The sequence below is a fragment of the Loa loa genome (assembly GCF_000183805.2).
Source record: "Loa loa unplaced genomic scaffold supercont3.29, whole genome shotgun sequence".
Taxonomy (NCBI): Eukaryota; Metazoa; Nematoda; class Chromadorea; order Rhabditida; family Onchocercidae; genus Loa; species Loa loa.
In genome coordinates this window covers 153,293-171,475 of record NW_018108209.1, presented here as the reverse complement: position 1 = coordinate 171,475, position 18,183 = coordinate 153,293, and the positions used below count along the sequence as shown (strand labels likewise).

Here is an 18,183-nt window from a genome sequence, read left to right as displayed (position 1 = left end):
CATTTGCTAAACAAAGTAACGAATTAGTCAATGAGTTAGCGCTTTACGTTTCTAAAAGATAAATCTTTTAAGATGCAAAAATGTGAAAAACGAATGCTGTGATTAAAAAAAAGAGAAATTCATGATAGCTGCAATGAAGCGAAATAAGAAGTCTTTATGGAAAATCTATTCATCTTATAATTAAAAGAACTTTGTGTAATTTTAACAAAAATTTATTCATTAAATTTATACGCAACTTTCAACAACCAAAATAACGCTAAATCATTGAGAATAATATCAGATTCATTTGATTGTACGACGATACTTTATTGAACATTTAAAATGTAAAATGAATAGAATAGGCTGATCAATGATCATTAAGTTTTTTCAGATATTACATATTCTCTCTCGAAGATTCTCGAGATATGTATCACCTTGAAATATTGAAGGTGTGAAAATTAATCGAAACTATTTGTTTTAAACGTTCGTTACCCTCAGTCGTATGCGGAAAATTTGCTGTTTCAGGTGCTGTTTACCTTCAAAAGCGAAAAAATTCGCCCCTCTCTCATTGCTCATAAACTGTTTCTTTTTGACTGGATACTTTTCCGATTCAGTACTGAAATTTATCACCAACTACTCATTTTTGCAACTTCATCTCATTCATCTGATCAAAAATGTACTGGTATAAATAACAAAAAACAAACTGATAAATATGATAAATGAGAAACTAATTATCAATGAAAAATCGCTTTAGTATGAATGAATGGGGTGGGACAGATTGATACCCCGCAATCAAAATCTATCAGAAGAGTGACGAATAATGAGCATTGTTGTAAGAGATGTTTCGTTAGCTGAGTTGTTTATACTGATAGAGTCAGTTATCTTTACTTACTGATGAAATGGAAAGATAAAGCAATGGGATGAGTTATCTGATGAAATGATAAAAACGAACAGGAAAGTGATATGACATTAAACGATATAACGAAATTCCTAAGGGAAAATGACAAGCACAAAAAGAATTCTTTGACAGAGTAAAGTGAGCAATACATTTCACTTTTTTGTCCCACATACTTTCAAATTCAAATTGCATTATCTAAACGGAAATGAACGGATGAATTTTTGCAAAATAATAGCTTGAAAAAGAGAAGGAAGAAATGTCCATTTGGTTAACTTATCATGATTATTCAAATTAGAATCCAATATTCATCCATTAATTTATGATTTGCTAAACTAAAAAGGGTGTATGTTAGTCTAACAAAAGCTTAAATTATCATCAAATTTATTTGACTAGATTACCAACCATACCTTTGCAATAATAAATTTTTCAAAATGAATCTACGACGACCTGAATTTCCTAAAATTGAGATGCTTTGTAAATGTTGCATTATTATCTTTATCATTTCTTCCAAAGAATTTGAAAAGGTTATTTTTAGAAAGCAGCAGGTGTCTCCAAGCAGGTGATTCAAAAAAACTCCAAATGCAATTCGTTGGACGCTTGATATATTTATATAGAATAATTGAAAAAAAAAGTCTATAAATAACAAAAAAGCCAAATAAGTGATTGCGAAAGTGAATCAAGACATTATTATGAACTGGATTAAGAGGAAAGCTTAATAATCTTAAATATTTGTATCTGAAAAATCGAATTAAATGTTTTTGCAATTTTTTTTGCTCTTATATTTCTAATATTGTATCGTACATCGTGTATTAGTCGAATAGAATGAATCTTGAATTTCATCAACTTTAGACACTGCCAAGGATATTTTATCTCGACCTGCGACATTCACTTGGCCAGTTGACAGCAAATTATGTTATTTAAATATTATCCGAAAAAAATTTTTAATTAAAAGAGGAATTTGATAAACTTTCAGTATTATTAGTTTCAATATTATTTACGTCAAAAATTCATTCGACATTGAAACAACGAATATTTTTACAATGAATTTATTTGTCAATCAAATCAACGGTAGTGACCAGCTATTTAGGATTTCAGTAAATGAATTCTGATCTTGTTGATATACTTTGTTGGTACTCAACTTCATAACTTGAAATTAAAAATAATTCAGGCAGCATGAAGCAGGTGACTTTCCGTATTTTTGATTTCCGTTCTATAATATGCTGACATCCGTAAGATACTTTTAGATACATTCAATTCCGTTTTAGTGGTATGGGTTTAATTACATATGGAACAAATGTCAACCGCTAATGCCAGCCAAATACGGTCAATCTGACAACATAATAATGCACTTTGTTTTGCACTGCAATCAATCAGAAGTATTTCCTTTCGACAGTCCAACTTCTGCTTTCAATAAAAATAAATTAGTGAAAAGGCCGATCTTTAGAGGTTCCGATTTCTCTTCAACTCAATTTTATTCCCAAATTTAATAAAATTTGTTATGGTGTTATTTTCTGTTTCGCAATGATTGCACATACATTTACTATGCAACAATGAATTTAGTACGAGCAGATGGATATCAGTAAATTATATGGTTATATGATTCATTCCAATTTATGCCTTCTGGTATTTACATGATTGTGTTATGCTTCCAATTTAGTAGCTAGGTAATTAATGCAGCAGCTAACACATGATGCATTTGAATAAGAACTTCACATTACTGGGGATACTTCCTGCTTGTTCGTAAGTTTCGCGGCACAAATAATATTTATTTTTACTAACAAGCGAGATGTAATTAGTGAGTAGTCATCGTAGAAGTGTGACATTGTATTCAGAATTCATATGTAAACAACTGATAATCTTCGACATCCGCTATCCTTGTTATGCTTTCGAAATTTCAAAATATATAAAATTTTCGGACTTCAAAAGGTGCTTCAAAAAGACTCTACTGTGCTCTAATTTTTTGGGGACAACTCATACATACACAGTTGCTGTTACTACTACTACTACAAAAAAGAAGGCTTTCCAATGCAGTGGAAAGAATCATTACAGTTAGCTCAAACCTGAAATATTCAACTTTTCAATCTTTCATAAGCAATCTGATTAAAAATCTGGAAACGAAATTTTAAAAGAAAAAAGGAAAGGTGAGAAAAAACAAAAATTACATAGACAGAAGTGGACAACAAATGCAAAAGAGATAGAAACTCGATCATGGTTAAATCACTGAAGAAAGGAACCAATCAAACAATTTTAATACAACTTTGTATTCTTTCTCGAGTCCGTTCCCAAAAGCAGATAGAGGTAATATTTTCTTCCTTCACTATATCATTAACTTCAGGAAGCTAATCAATATTTAAGCGCACAAGTGCTTCACATTAAATTTGAAATTTCAATTGAAGTCATAGTGTTCTCATGATTATATCCTTCAACAAGAAGGAAAGCCAATATAGAACATAACACGAAGTTTTCCAGAGAGAACTAAACACACCGACATACCGAAAACCGATTCACATAATTAATATGATTTGCAGTTAGCCACATCCTTCTCCTTTTTCAGACTAAACTAACGCATGCAGAGAATTCAAAGAATTCCCAAGTTTACTCTAAAAACCTTTTTAAAACCATTTGTTAATTGTTGATAAAACTGCTCCCACTGCTCAATACTTCACTTCTTCGAACTTTTTAAAGCTTTCCTTAAATAATTGCAAACTCCGGAACTAACGCTTTAAAGCACAATCACTTTAACACAGTAAGTTGAAAAATGAGCATCGTCATGATGTTTTCTAAACCTTTCATCTTTTAATAATACACATCATCCCGATTACGGTGCAACTCTGAGGCTCTATTTTTGATCAAATCGAGCTAGCAAATAAAGTAAAAGAAAAACCAATTGGTTATCCTAGTATATGATATATCATAATTTTTCACAGTGTACGAATCTGCAAGCTAAGTACATCCGTTTTAAGATTTCTGCACCTAGCCTAATATTTCTTCAGTCACCGATGCATGATTACTCACCGATATCTGTTGTACGCTAGGAAAACAACATATCAAGTCTGACACATTAAATTTTTCTTCTGAGTGTAAGTGCTGCACATACTTGGTTTTCAAAATGTTAAAAGTACAAAGCTGATAACAAATTTAATGTGAACAACAACTTGTTTTGCAAATCACTTAGAATACAGAATAAAGAAAAATTTCAAATATTTAGCTCATTGCAACAGCATTTGTTGGCTGTGTTCCTTGACGGTTCTTTGGTTTTGCTACAGTTCCTTCACGGAAATGGTTTCTGAAAAAAATGCAACCGATAAAATTGAGTGTGGTAAGTTCCTACAGAGTAATAACTTAGCAATAAAAAAAGAACGGTGTCAACCTTAAGCTTATGAAGCTATAAACTAAGTGATAAATTTCTGTTCTGTGGCCAGTGCTAACGACAAAACCAGTGCTTTTAAACTGGAATATCGTGAAATAGACGAGAACTGAGAGTGTACCGACTCCCACCGTATAACTTCTTTGAATCAACTTGAAAGAGTGTTAAGTAATAAGTGATAACACACTCATAACTAGAGAATACATTCCTACATAAAAATTTCAAAACTATGATCATTACTACAGAAAAAAAAGACAAACCTGAAACGACGTCTCACAATTTTGATATGACGCATACGACCAGTACCCGTTGTATGCCGTCTGATTGCTTTCGCTGACCATTGATACGTACGTTTACGAGCAGATGGATAACCACATGATGCGCAACGATGTTTTTGAATATGATACGATGAACGACCGCATCGACGGCACAACGTATGGGTCTTATTATGACGCTTACCAAAAGATGAAGTACCCTTTGTCATTACTGAATAATCATTATATTCATAGTTGATTGTCCGACAAAGGTATTCTTCTTGATAATATTTTTAAGAAAGTCTTAATAGCATCTTTAACATGCAAAAAATTCATGTACTCATATAAGATAATCAGTCCCTCTCCCACTTCTGCCACATCAAAAGCTACATAATCCCAACTACTCTTAGTCATTTCCGAACAATCTACAAAAAATTGATAGTTGTTGGTTGATAAATATGCTCTTTATAACATCTTCAACACGAAAACAATGCTCACATAGGACAGTCAGCTCTCTCACTTACCCCTACTATTATCTCATCGACACCAAAGTCAAAGCTGCCAACAATCCACCCAACAGTGATTCCCGACGAAGCCCCCAAAAACTCTGCCATAAACCAGACGAGAACAAGCAAGGAGCGATTTGCAAATAGACGGTCCCGATCGGCTCTTGGAACATGTGGGGCTGATGCATCGGTCGTATTATCTTGAATGTGTTATGTTCGTGGATTAGTTAGCAAGGGGAATGATACTAGTGTGATAAGGTGATTACAATATTCTCATCTAGTTTATCACTGAAGGGAAAGGGAGGAAGAGGTAAGAAAGGGAGAGAGAGAACCAAAGAGTGATTGTTTTTCACACTTTTTGTTGAATGTTGAATTGTTTTTACGATGTTGCTGATGTGTGTTTCAATGCTACACTGCTCGTTCTTGAGGTCTATTAAAGAGAAATGAGGTAGAGAGAGGGATAGATGCTTGGAAATGATTAGGTCATTTGGTTTTTTTCGTTTTCTCCGCTAACTGCTCTTTACACTGTTTTCAAGTTAAAAAGTTGTGTTCTTTGCAGCTCTGATTCAATTTATGGTTCAAATCAAATATATTCGTATTGTTCCTTTATGAATATGAGATTAGTAAACAGTTCCGATACAGTCACAAAATCTTCATTGACAGAAGAAATAGATTAAGGCTGACTTTACTATAGAAACACTTGTTTGGAAAACGTTGAAAATTTTTCTTTGATTAAGTGAAGTTTGACCAAAAACCATCCACCACAACACTTTCGGCACTTATTGAAGGTACGGTGTAATGGATGATTTTTGCGATATTGGGATGTTTTGTCCATGGATTATTGGGAAACATTTTCCAATAATGTTTTTCTTTTAAATAAACAACGTGTGGAATTCTCTGAAAAAGATCAAACTTATATGATAGAGCTCGTAAATAAAGTAGTACTAAAATTTCTTACTCATAATCTTATCTAACTGCAAGTAAAAGCGTGCGATTCGAAACGGTCTCTGCCCTATTTGTTTCCTTTATCTTTAAAGTTATCTTCTTGGAACGAAGCAACGACAAAATGTGCAGTCCAATCAAAGTGATAACGGTGAGCACAAAACCGTATGAAGGGCAGAAACCAGGTACTAGCGGTTTACGTAAGAGGGTAAGTTAATCCTTTATTGATCTCTTTATTTTTATCCCTGACCCAACAACGTAACAGTTTGGTTCGATAAACAATGATTCAGTTTGAAGGAATAAATCTCATCTTGCTTTTATGTACTCTGGTTTTCCAAAGTTTCATGTTCTATAATGTTCAAGAACATTAATAAATCAGGAGGCAAGAGAACCACCACTATGTTTAAGGTTCCAGAATTCCAACAAGAAAATTATACAGAAAATTTCATCCAGTCAACCTTAGATGCTGGCTTAGGTGATAAAAAAAAAGGTGCAACTCTGGTAGTCGGAGGCGACGGCAGATATCTTTGTCCAGAAACAGTCAATATTATCATTCAGATGGCTGCAGCTAATGGAGTATGTTCACTTCTTTTTATTAATTTATATTGTGAATCATATGTTTGTCAGAAGAGAACAGCAGATAATACGCGAGAACTAGTCGAAATTGATTGTTCTGTAATTGTGCTACCATTAAATTTCCACTACTTCTCTATTATTCTCTTTTAGTTACGTAAACTGATTGTTGGGCAAAATGGCTTCCTCAGTACACCAGCCGTTTCATGCATAATTAGGAAATGTGAAGTAAACGGTCTGTGTTTTCATCATCAATCTTTTTAACCAAATATTCAAGGATAGCTTCTCTAACCGAATGCCTTATATGACAGCGTAGGTACGTACAACAGCTGTTTTGCAATGAATATATGAAATGTTGTAGCATACGAATTATAAAACGAAAATTTTCATGTGATGCTGCATAATTTTTCATGAGACAATTATTGGTATCTTTAATGGGATGAGTTTTTAGGTTGAAAAAATCTTGTTTCACCGAAAAGTTCATTTACAGATGGTAACTTGATCAATGGGGGTATCATTTTAACGGCCAGTCACAATCCTGGTGGCCCAAAAGCAGATTTTGGTATAAAATTTAATTGCGAAAATGGTGGTCCGGCACCAGAGAAAGTAAAATTTTATTCCCTAGTTGAACAGGACTCTCAAATTTACCGCATGAAAACTTGAAACTTTTATGTTCTATGAGGTTTAAGTTTCATAATTAAGTAGCTGTTATAGTTGACGGAAGCTATCTATACGCTGACCAAAAATATTTCGGAATATTATACTTGCCACGATTTGCATGCCGACTTCACTAAAATCGGAAAAACTAATTATGATATTGATGGTCATGGTATTTTTACGATACATGTTATTGATTCGGTGAAAGATTATGTTCAACTAATGGAACAGATATTCGATTTTTCAAAGGTTAGCAATATTCCTTTACTTCTCCACAGTTTTTGCTCTGTTTGAAGACATGATATGGAACAGTCCAAGGAGTCCAAGAACAGTCCAGATATCAGATGGGACACTTCAAATATATATTGCCTAATTGTTTCTTAAAATCGATAAAGTTTGTTGCAGATGAAGGAGTTGCTTAGTGGTCAAACTATGGGACAGTTCAATGTGTTAATCGATAGTTTATATGGAGCTACAGGACCATATGTAAACACTATTCTAGTAGAAAAACTAGGTGTAGATCCAAAATTCATGTCTCACACAACTCCAAAGCCTGATTTCGGTGGTGGCCATCCGGATCCTAATTTGACTTATGCGAAACAGTTAGTTGATACGATGAGGAAAGGCGAACATGATTTTGGTGCTGCATTTGATGGCGATGGGGTAAGCATTTGTTAACTTGGATGTTTAACTCTAAATTAGTTTTACTTTGAACTCTATGAAACTTCATTTATTGCTGTGACTGCGCTAGACTTATTAGTAATTATTAGAGAAGGTGCTTGCTTAAGTTTATTATCGTGTAAATGTTCTCCTTCCTCTTCTAGTACCCTCACTCTTTTCTAAATCGCACATAAATTAATTTAAACCCAATTTTTTCAAGTATGCTTTACTGGTGTAACTTGGTGCAAATCGTAAATGCTTATCTGGCCTGTTTCAGGATCGAAATATGATTCTTGGCAAAAATGGTTTCTTTGTGACCCCTAGTGATTCGCTTGCTGTAATTGCTGCAAACATGAAGTGTATTCCATATTTCCAGCAGCATGGCATCAAAGGTTATCTGATTTCTATTTTAAAAGTTCGCTCATCAAAGCTATTAGGAATGGAATTTTAGGGCTATCCAGATTTCATTTTAAAGTTTCAACTTTTTACTCGTGTTTGTTTCACTTATTTTTTAGCTTGTTTTCAGTGCATCCACTCTCGCCTCTAACATGGAAATTTTATAGGTTATGCAAGAAGTATGCCCACGGCGGGAGCAGTAGATCGAGTGGCCAAAGAAACAGGTTTACCGATGTATGAAACTCCAACTGGATGGAAGTTTTTTGGAAATCTTATGGATGCTGGTAAGTTATCGCTATGCGGTGAGGAATCATTTGGCACTGGCTCTGATCATATAAGGTGAGTAGATTAATTAATGGTAGGGTCACTGATCAGAAAATATCTTTTATTAAGAAATTATAGCTCTTACTTTATAAAGTTGAATATTTTTTTAAATGTTGAGATCTTCATGGTTTTCTGTTTGAAATCTTGACTAAGGTATTTTCAGTTCAACTCCTTAATTTTTAGCTTTTCTATACATAATAAATCACTGCATACTGTAGGACTGAAGGAAGAGGAAAAGTGTCGAGATACTTGAGGAGGAAAAGCATTTAGGTTATGGCTACTTGTTTCAAAATTTTCCTAATTTTAGGCAGGTTTCTGTGGAAAAGATGAAAGAATATATAGTTGGGTGAATAATAACTTTAGAATGATACTGTAGGGAGAAGGATGGCATTTGGGCAGTACTTGCTTGGTTGCAAATTTTGCAAGAAAAGAAGCAGTCAGTTGAAAATATTGTTAAGGAACACTGGTCAAAATATGGTCGAAATGTTTTTACGCGGTATTTCAATTTTTATATTTCATTTTATCTGCATCACATGAACAGAGGAAATTTCAACTTTTCTACGTAACATGCTGCATGTTTTATTTTCGAGGATAAAGATAATATAAGTGTCATGTCTGCATTGATTACTCCTTTGATACTTTTTTCTCAATTATTACAAGCATTCATTTGGCCAATTATTTAGAAATGATTTAAGGCAATTTTTTAAATTTTTTATATGTGGTGGAATGCAATTTAATGTTCTCGTAATGTAGGTATGATTATGAAAATTGCGATGCATCTGGAGCAAATCTGATGATGACATTCATCGAATCCCAAATGCAAGCATTCATTGGCCAGAAATTTACGGCAAATAAGGAAATTTTCGTTGTCAGACAAGCTGATAACTTTAGCTATACTGATCCTGTGGATAATTCTGTTTCGCAGAAGCAGGTATGTGATTAAAATGAATTTCAAGATGAACTTAATAGTTTTTCAAATTATATGGGCTGTCTTCTTTTTTATTAAGTTGTCTTGGTCGCTCATCGGTTTTTTACGTCTTTCGTAATAATGAATCAGTATACTAAAGGATTAATAATAAATAGGAATTTAGATTTATCCTCTTGGAAATTGGCGGATTGTCGAAATGAAATCTTTTGCTAATGAATGAGTGAGATTTAAGAAGACAATTGCTACATAGACGCAGCCTTTTTAATGCTATCATTGTGCTTTTAAGTAGATGGTAACTTATTTATATAATATAAATGTAATATTAATTATGGTTGATTAATGTGGAAATAAAGGAGTAGCCGCATTTTCACCTCTCAAACTTTTAAAACTTTAAGTATTTCACTTGTGCGATTCGGCTTCATCAAGCTGAATAACTCATATGAAGAATGAAGAAATCTTGTATTAGTACTGAAATACACAGCTGAAATCTGCATGAAGGTTTCATACCTTATGTACATAAGTACAACTGATAGATTCGCTGGTTGATTGGAAGGTTAAGTTGATCGGTTCCGAAGAGTGTATCGATTCTATAAATTATAGAATTATGGTTTATAGGTTATTCATAAATAGCTTTTTGGTCTTTGGGAGTTATAGTATTTACGGCGTCCTGACATCTTTTTTCAAAATAACTTTTTGGGATATTTTTTGAATAGGTTTTCAGGGTATACGTATTCTGTTTGAAGACGGCAGCCGTACGATATTCCGTTTGAGTGGTACTGGTTCACTGGGTGCAACAATTCGTTTGTATGTTGATTCATTTATTGATGCGTCAGATAAACAACGACTTTTTCTAAGTTCAGAGGTCTGGTTTTGCTGCTTATTAAATATCATATTTTTGAGGACTTTGTGCAAAATGAAACAGTTGAAATGTACAATTTTTTTGCAAAAGAATGGAAAGCAGAGATTCCATTGTATTTAATGTGCTTTACTTTCATATTTTTGGATTCTATCCAATTTTGAATTTTATGGTTTAGGACATAATCTTCGAAATCCTCCTTCTGCTGTTCATTTTCATAATGCAGGAATATACTGAGTTAATGACCACAAAACTTGTTCTTTGAAATTTCAGGAACTTTTGAAACCTTTGGTTCTTGTGGCTCTTCAGATAAGTAAATTGGAACATTTCACTGGCCGTGACGCTCCTACAGTTATTACGTAAAATTTGGAAAGTATGAATAGCTACCATCGTCATGTTACGATATCTAGAAATAGCTACATCGTTCTGTTACAATACCTAGAAAGCATTTCTCTCTGATTTCGTTATTTTATCGTAGAAAAGCAATTTTTTGATAGATTTCCTGATAGATCTTTCTTCCATTGCTTCGAGATTCCTGTGTTTACTCAACTGGAATTATTTAACTTTCTAAAAAAGAATCTGCACAATTGGCTGATGTCAATGTGTTTTTCCCTTCGCACATATTTTCTTTCTGAATTTGTTATAATTGCGAATAAAATGCTATAGCTTGTTGTATTTACTCGTTGTATCAGGTTTTTGGCCTTAATCGTAAATTCAGAAAACTCAGAGTTCCAAATTATTTAAAGTTCTGGGTGACTTAATGTAAATTCATTTTGTACAATGAATTTGAAATGTAATAGGAAGTAAGTTGAAAATATACTTGTGCAGGGAAATGCGATTTTGTGTGAAATTGAGTAGAGAGAGCAGAGAGTGTGAACACAGCAGGTTTTTCTTTTTGAAACATGAGTTATACTTCAGGTTACACTGCGAAAGGAAGTTTCATGTGGTATATCTTTGGTGGTATTAGGACTGTATTTTTGTTGTTTTATGTGGATAATATTAAAGAATTTGATAGAAACATCATTGCGTAAGAAATGAGGAACGATGAGTAGGGGTATCGTTCCGAAAGGTTAGTTTTCTTAAGGAAGGAATTTCGTAATGAAATTTCAAAACAAGAAAAACCAAAGGTGGGGTATTGCTTCTACGATTCAATGTCAGCGCAACTTTAAGACTGTGGATTTTAATAATCCAGAAGTATTAAATTTATTCTGATTGAAATCTTCGTTTTACTTGGAATAATCGATAGACTTTACGATAGTGAATGGTCTTGGCCGAGAAATTTTGTATAAAATTCGCAAAATTATGGAAATTAGAGATAAGCCGGAAGATGTTTTAAATTTTTTTGAGATTCGAATTTTAAGAACTATGTGGTGAAATTCTAAGTATCCTATTCATTGGGTAATTGGATCTGATGTCTCCCTACACATCACGGGGAAACAGCGACTTTAACGAGGGTTAGGTTATATTAAAGATAGGCAATACTGGAGTATTGCCGTCGTGAGGATTTTGAGATTTTAAAGTCGAGAATCTTTATGGGTCAGTTTTGAAGTACGCAACGTGTAACGCAATGTCAGTTAGAATGTTACAAACAGAATAGTTTTCTGTTAATATAGTTTATGCGAAATTTTTATTTATACTCTTTTCCGACTATTGATGTGAGATATGATCCGAAAAAAAAAGGTCGTTTGAAGGAGGCAGTACTTATCACCATTGCTGCTGTAGCTGCAACTGTTCCTTTTTCATAGGGAAGTTCAGTTTTCTATTTTGTATAAAATTTTTCTCACTCTGTTCTTATTTGCTTTATCTGTTTCTTTTCTTTCTTTTTTGAAATTCTGGATAGGGTTTATTATCGCTATAATTTTTAATGCTTACATTTTATGTTTCAAGTTTTTTTTCTTTTCCATTCGATGAGATCCAAATTTCCGATCCTTATAAGGATATCAGAATGAAAATAAAACCTATTTTTGAGAATTTTTCTCACAAAACAAATCTGTTTGTTCCTAAATATTTGGAAAAAGTAGTCAAATAAAGAGTTCGCTAAAACGACAGTAGTATAAGAGCTTAGTTCAAAAAATTAGTTCCAATGGTAAAGTAGCATAATTATGTTGGTAAAGAGAACTGTAATGGATTTTTACGAGGAGCAGAAAAAAATTGGTGTGATTTTTGTATCTGGTGATCAAACTTAAATTATTCAGGATTGTCAAACACAACCCGTGTAGTTTTTGAATAAAACCACTCCTTTAGGTATCTAATCGAAGCTTGAGAAATGCATACTTCTGTTTGATTATGCATCAGTTTTTACGTGTGAAAAGCGTACGAAAAAACAGAAATGCATTAGCGCGTTCGTTAGAATATGTTAGTTTCTACTACACTCTGTATTGCAACAAGTATTTGAGTTATTAAGACTTATCTAATTTTAATTGCCAGAAAAGAAATATGATTGGACGATCAGGATTGTTTGCCGATATTATGTGCCCTTATGATGAGGATTGCATTAGACCACATTGCCATTTTTGGCATTCTAAAGGTTTTGTTATAACTTTACAGCTTTATCGTAATTTATCCGATTTTTAATATTTTTAAATGCAAGCAACACCTTCCTCAAAATTATGTTTTATGTAGATTTAATATATTTTAAAGGATATTTTTTCATGTGTATTTAATATATAACTTTTAGACGACATATCACAACAAGAACAACAGTCCTCCGTGTCATTGATGTCAGCAACTCTACCTGAGCAACCATTTGTGGGCTATGTTGGTTATATGGAGAACCAAAAAACAACCATCGAAACAACTATGCCACTTTGCAGTCAGTCTATTTACGCTCCTCTGGATCCAGTCGTATACACGCAGCGGCCATCAACATCGGCTGTACAGCAGTCCAGTGGTATGTTCTACTTATAATTTCATAATTTCGGGTGCTTCTATGTTTGTCCATTCATACAGAAATCAGTAAAAATTATTCATCATACTGCAATAAGGTAATATGGAGACTGGCTTTTAAAGTTAGGAGCAAGTCGCAACTGCTATTTAATGTTCGATTTTGATTCCAAATGTCATAGTAATGGGCATTAAAGTATATTTCATCATGCTTCAAAGTGGAATATTCCATTTTTTTAAAGTCACTTACGTTCCTACAAAAATCACTGCACGGCCGATGTGTAAACGAATGCCTTCACCGGAAATCCCGAAACCAAGAATGCCAGTGGAATTATCAGTAGATGACATATTGGATCCCGCTAATGACAAGCCGAAAACTTCTGTTGCTCCATCTATCAATAATTTGAGTTTAATTGAAGTAAGTTGTTAAGGATTTGGTAATAAAATGCATCTAAAAATCCGGGAGTCAAATTCGTAATTCGTGATACTTTTATGGCTCTTCTTAATATCCTAAGAAACAAATCGTTGCAGTTTGTTTGCTTTTTATTTAGACTGCGAGCCAATCTCTTCGCTGCTTTTTAATCAAACGTTTTGGAAGATGAAGCTGAAAGTTTAATGCATCCTTTTATATTCTCAATTTGCTTAAAAAGTAGTGCATTTCTCTGAAGCTTCTTAGAACTTTGGGATTTTCCACTCTTGTCTTTGAGCTTTTTTTGGAATTAATTCCATTAAAATCGTTTTACAGAATACTAAGGTATCTGAAATGAGCCTGAATGATTATGCGAAATCAGTAGCTGATATTGATACACGAATCGAAGAATTACAGCGAAAGATCGAAATTGAACGTCAGCAGAAGGAAAAGATAGTTCACGATATTAGAGCACTGGTTAAGCCACCAGCTGCTGTTAATTCAGACTCTCTAACTCCAAAGAAACATTCAGTTAGTTGCTACGTTGTCTGTTTTTGGCTTACTCAGTTAGCATAATATCTTATTTGTCATGCAGAGTACAATACCTATTTTTCGAAATGCTTTGCAGCTCAACTTTCTGTGAGGAGATAATGCATGGATGAATTTAAGCAGATTAAACTAGGATAGATTAAGGAAAGGAAAAGGTGTAATGCATCAAAAACAGGATGATGGATGTGTAGAGCATGTGGTGCCTTCAATATATGCATTATATTATTTGCGAAGGAAAAAACTCTGAATTTTTGTATTCAATTTTAGGGTAGTGTCGGTTTCTTCTATCCCTTATTCTTGCCTTTTGTTTAAAATCTTTCGACTTCGAGTATGAAACGCTTCATTTAGGGTTTGAACTCGAAATCGAAACTAACCTATACAGGTGGTTACACACCAACACCAATCGCTTTGTTGAAGTCAGTGCAAAAAGCCAAAAATGAAGCTCGACAAAAGAAAAAATCAAAAACTGAGGAGAGCGATAATGAAAAAGAGGATGTGGTAAACTTGAAAAACAAAGTAAAAGGAGGGAAAATGAAAGACAAAAACAAAAATGTGAAAGTGAAAGAAGTTACGAATGTAGAGGCAAGTAAGCTGCGCGTGGCATTAAAACAGCAACAGTCAACTGAAGGAAAAACACAATCAGTAGCAAAAAAGAAACTTGACGAACAACTTTCTATCGAAGATCTTTTCGAGACCGGTGTACGTTTATTTGCATTTACTGTTTATTTATTTGTTTACTGCTGTTGAAGCCGATCAGATACTTCATAACGCAGAACTGTGCAATGAGAGTATGGCAATTCATTTTCCTGGGATGTTTGAAACATACCTAAAAGATATTATCGTTGTTGGCCGGTTAAAGCCGGTTAGTTCAATTTTCTACTGTTTTATCGACTGGTCTGACTGATAAACCTTCAACAAGTTCTTATTTCTTCACAAGATTCAATTGACTAACATACACGTTAGTTTCGGTTTAGGTACCAGCTACAAAAAAGCAAAGGAATATCGACAATGATGTGAAATCAAAAGCAGGCAATCTTCCTGAAAAAATGGAGAAACAAAAAGAAATAGAAATCAAGATGGAAGTGGAAAAGCGAATAACACATAGTAGCGTGCAGGTATTCATTACTTGTAGTTATTTCCGGTAATTAATCAAACTTTGTTTGGAATTGTATTGGGTTTTTGTGGTCAACTATTAGCCTTGCGTATTTGTGTCACATGTATTGGCGATGAATATGAGTGAATCAGTGCTTCAGCCGACTATACAAATGTGTGTGACCGCAACCAAAGTCCGTGCACCTACAATGGCTCAGCAACTGATGAATCGCTACCAAAAGCTGCAGAAAGAAAAAGAGGAATTGTTGAAGAAGTAAAATTTTATAAATTCTTCACTGGATGAAGGACAGCATTCATTAGCTGATCATCTAAATTCTACTTTCTAGCATGAAACTCAAAGAAGAAGTAAAAGCCAAGAAGATTACAACAGCTGAAGAAAAGTATGATTATAAATTGGGCGCAGTAGCGGCAACTCTCGGTAAAGGCGAAAAACGAATGGCACATGCTCCAAAAGTATGCTGTTTGGTACTACCATCATCATCATGATTATTCTCATTATAACATTTGCTGAAGCGGCAGTATCGAACATCAGTAAAGCAATATAAAATTGTGATGCCATCTGACCTTTTGATTTAAGCTTGTAAGAATAGTCTAAGAGTAATATGATTCTCTTTTGTCATTGTCATCCATCTTTATGGCAAGACATTTAGACTAAATTATATGAATAGTTATCGCTACATTAGCATCAGACTCAATTTGCACTGTAAATACACTAGGGGATAGAAGATGTCTTCTTTGTTGAGATAAAGGCTTTTGCAGTATTTTCGTTGATGCTGATTTTTGTAATTTTTCCAGATATCGAAATCCACCAAAGTAAATTTAGTACCACTAGATCCATATTCTTGTGGTAAAGTCCCATACGCTTTACGTGCCCGTTATTTAAGTTTGTTTTACATCGAATGTCAGAAATTTTGTGGTTCGATGAGTGATGCCGTAGTTCAGGTTAGTATGGTTGTTGCCTTTGTTGATCTCTCCAGCCCTTTGAATTTCGATTTCCATGATAAAATAAACACTTACTTATGGATATTTCCAAAGCGCATAAGAAAGCGCATTCAGTTTTTTGGCTTCTAGTCGGCAAATAGAATGGCTGTTTTTATTTTTGTTACTTATGCAGTTTTTTAATGCTAATAAAAGCTCAGGCTCAACAAGAAGAAAAAACAATAAAGGATCGAGCTGTGACAAAGGGCGGCTATACAAGTGCTGCAGTGAATGTTCTACGACGTTTGCGTGATGTTAATTCACCACAAGTTGCAGGTTATTTCCAACGTTTTTTTTCTTACGTTCGAGTTATGAGAATTGCTGCCGTGCTCCTTCAGTTCTCAACCATTAACATTTTTGCAATAAATGAAATGATGGGAATAACCTTATGCATAGAGTAATTTTTAAGATGTTTGGCGAAACAGATTCGTGTAAATACGATATATTATGTTACTTTTGTACTTTATTAAAAAGTCAGGTACTGCAGAAGTATATTGATTTCATGGATGGTTGCAAAATAATTATTTTAATAGCAATTTCCACATATTTTCTGTTATTTCATTTTTTTGTGAAAATCTTGACAAGACTAGAAGTTCTCGTGCTGGGTGCTTACCACATGGTACTCAAGCTTTTCATTTTTTGACAGTTGGGTGAATTAAAGTAAACTTTATACGGTTAGAAGACTCGAACCCAGAGACGTTTCGAATGCTGCTCGGCTCTGCTGTTACTAAGACATAATGCCCTAAACCTTTACGCTGTTCACGTATTGCTGACGTGTTAAGGCAAATTATGTTAAGGCAAATTATTTTTATTCTTTAATTTGGCTTAAATTGAAGTTCTATTTTTTTTTCATCACGCAATTCAATTTTTCTCTGAAGATTGAGTTAAATATTAACACTGTTTTACATCGTTGCATCATTAATTTGTTAAGATTCTTTACGGACTAACTAACTCTATTCTTTTGCAGCATTAAAATCTGTGTCACATTCAGCTATCCTTGCTGGACGTCATCACGGATCCATCACAGTTGGTCAGAGAAAGTATTCAGCTCCTAGGAAACAATCCGTTAGTGAAAGGTTAACGTTATGGCATGAGAAGTTTTTTGATATATCGATATCAACATATTTCGACTTCGTTCTGTCATCTGGAAATTAAAATGCGGAACTTGTGGCTTATCACTGTTATAAAGCCGAATAGCGATATTTGTTATAATGGGAAGGATTTTAGTAAAATTTGACATTTATAGTTTTTGTTACATAGTCATGTAATTACTTTGCAGTGAATTCTACGGGTTGCTGCTTTCGAAGTTTGTTTTAGACGAGCAAAAATTAGAACAAAATGGTTTTCCTTTATGGGAAGGCCCTGATAAAAAAAGGGTGAAGATCAAAACATCCGAATTAGATTGTAAAAAGAAATTGTTTGTAGAAGAAAGTGGTAAGTTTTCATGTTATTAGCTTTGGACTTGTGTACTTATCTGCGTAATTTCTCCTTCTTAGTTAAATTCTTACTTGTTTCATTTCATAGGTTGGTTTTCGACCTTAAACCTTTTGGTCTGTTCTATATTTTTGCAAGATTTCCCTTCCATTACAGTTCACTACTGTTTTTAGATCTGAAAAGGATATGTTGTCGTTGTGGCGCTGAATTTTCTGTTACACCGAAAGGTGAATATGCTGCACTGAAGCAGTGTGTATACCACTGGGGAAAAGCATTTAAAACAAAAAGTCCGCCTGTTTTTTTTTAATGAAATAATAACTATCAATTAGATTAAAATGAAAGGGATTTTTGGCTGCTAATTGTTATTGCCATTGGAAAATACGATTTTTCTCTTCTTTGAATTCGAAAACTGTTTTAATCACTTATTATTACTATCATTACTATTATTATTACTACCATTATTATTATTATTATTAT

At 33.7% G+C, this 18,183-nt stretch overlaps 5 protein-coding genes across 7 annotated transcripts in view; 3 read left to right on the top strand and 2 right to left on the bottom strand.

Moving 5' to 3' along the window:
• Nucleotides 1-1,308: 1,308 nt before the first annotated feature.
• Nucleotides 1,309-2,581, top strand: LOAG_02186 (hypothetical protein; the record flags this gene model as incomplete). Its single annotated transcript, XM_003137724.1, is given in 6 exon segments — nt 1,309-1,401; nt 1,413-1,436; nt 1,727-1,789; nt 2,143-2,253; nt 2,438-2,500; nt 2,555-2,581. 6 exon segments carry the CDS (start codon nt 1,309-1,311, stop codon nt 2,579-2,581), a joined length of 381 nt encoding a protein of 126 aa, XP_003137772.1.
• Nucleotides 2,582-4,081: 1,500 nt separating this feature from the next.
• LOAG_02185 (60S ribosomal protein L37-A) lies at nt 4,082-4,728 on the bottom strand (the record flags this gene model as incomplete). Its single annotated transcript, XM_003137723.1, has 2 exons — nt 4,082-4,163; nt 4,505-4,728. 2 exons carry the CDS (start codon nt 4,726-4,728, stop codon nt 4,082-4,084), a joined length of 306 nt encoding a protein of 101 aa, XP_003137771.1.
• Nucleotides 4,729-4,992: 264 nt separating this feature from the next.
• On the bottom strand, nt 4,993-5,856 carry LOAG_02184 (hypothetical protein; the record flags this gene model as incomplete). The annotated part of the gene is made up of 2 exons (XM_003137722.1): nt 4,993-5,204; nt 5,760-5,856. 2 exons carry the CDS (start codon nt 5,854-5,856, stop codon nt 4,993-4,995), a joined length of 309 nt encoding a protein of 102 aa, XP_003137770.1.
• Nucleotides 5,857-6,035: 179 nt separating this feature from the next.
• Nucleotides 6,036-11,001, top strand: LOAG_02183 (phosphoglucomutase). Of its 3 annotated transcripts, XM_003137721.2 has the most exons (12): nt 6,036-6,154; nt 6,355-6,522; nt 6,673-6,754; nt 7,010-7,125; nt 7,234-7,425; nt 7,582-7,839; nt 8,114-8,228; nt 8,400-8,571; nt 8,933-9,052; nt 9,310-9,487; nt 10,206-10,346; nt 10,614-11,001. In XM_003137721.2, exons 1-12 carry the CDS (start codon nt 6,071-6,073, stop codon nt 10,701-10,703), a joined length of 1,716 nt encoding a protein of 571 aa, XP_003137769.1. In that variant the 5' UTR covers nt 6,036-6,070; the 3' UTR covers nt 10,704-11,001. The 3 variants fall into 3 exon arrangements, with proteins under 3 accessions (XP_003137769.1, XP_020306865.1, XP_020306866.1); XM_020445943.1 differs by lacking the exon at nt 6,036-6,154 and having other exon boundaries at nt 6,287-6,522; XM_020445944.1 differs by lacking the exons at nt 6,036-6,154; nt 10,206-10,346; nt 10,614-11,001 and adding an exon at nt 9,648-9,740 and having other exon boundaries at nt 6,287-6,522.
• Nucleotides 11,002-12,776: 1,775 nt separating this feature from the next.
• The window catches only part of LOAG_16929 (exonuclease), a gene marked incomplete at its 5' end in the record, with an annotated part of 8,247 nt that continues 2,840 nt past the window's right edge, over nt 12,777-18,183 (top strand). The window contains 13 exons of the mRNA XM_020449582.1: nt 12,777-12,867; nt 13,018-13,230; nt 13,466-13,641; nt 13,969-14,163; nt 14,530-14,880; nt 15,156-15,296; nt 15,435-15,547; nt 15,621-15,747; nt 16,090-16,236; nt 16,434-16,548; nt 17,240-17,348; nt 17,552-17,706; nt 17,880-17,993. Of these exons, the coding sequence (XP_020306864.1) occupies nt 12,777-12,867; nt 13,018-13,230; nt 13,466-13,641; nt 13,969-14,163; nt 14,530-14,880; nt 15,156-15,296; nt 15,435-15,547; nt 15,621-15,747; nt 16,090-16,236; nt 16,434-16,548; nt 17,240-17,348; nt 17,552-17,706; nt 17,880-17,993 (2,047 nt within the window). The remainder of the gene's footprint in view (nt 12,868-13,017; nt 13,231-13,465; nt 13,642-13,968; nt 14,164-14,529; nt 14,881-15,155; nt 15,297-15,434; nt 15,548-15,620; nt 15,748-16,089; nt 16,237-16,433; nt 16,549-17,239; nt 17,349-17,551; nt 17,707-17,879; nt 17,994-18,183) is intronic.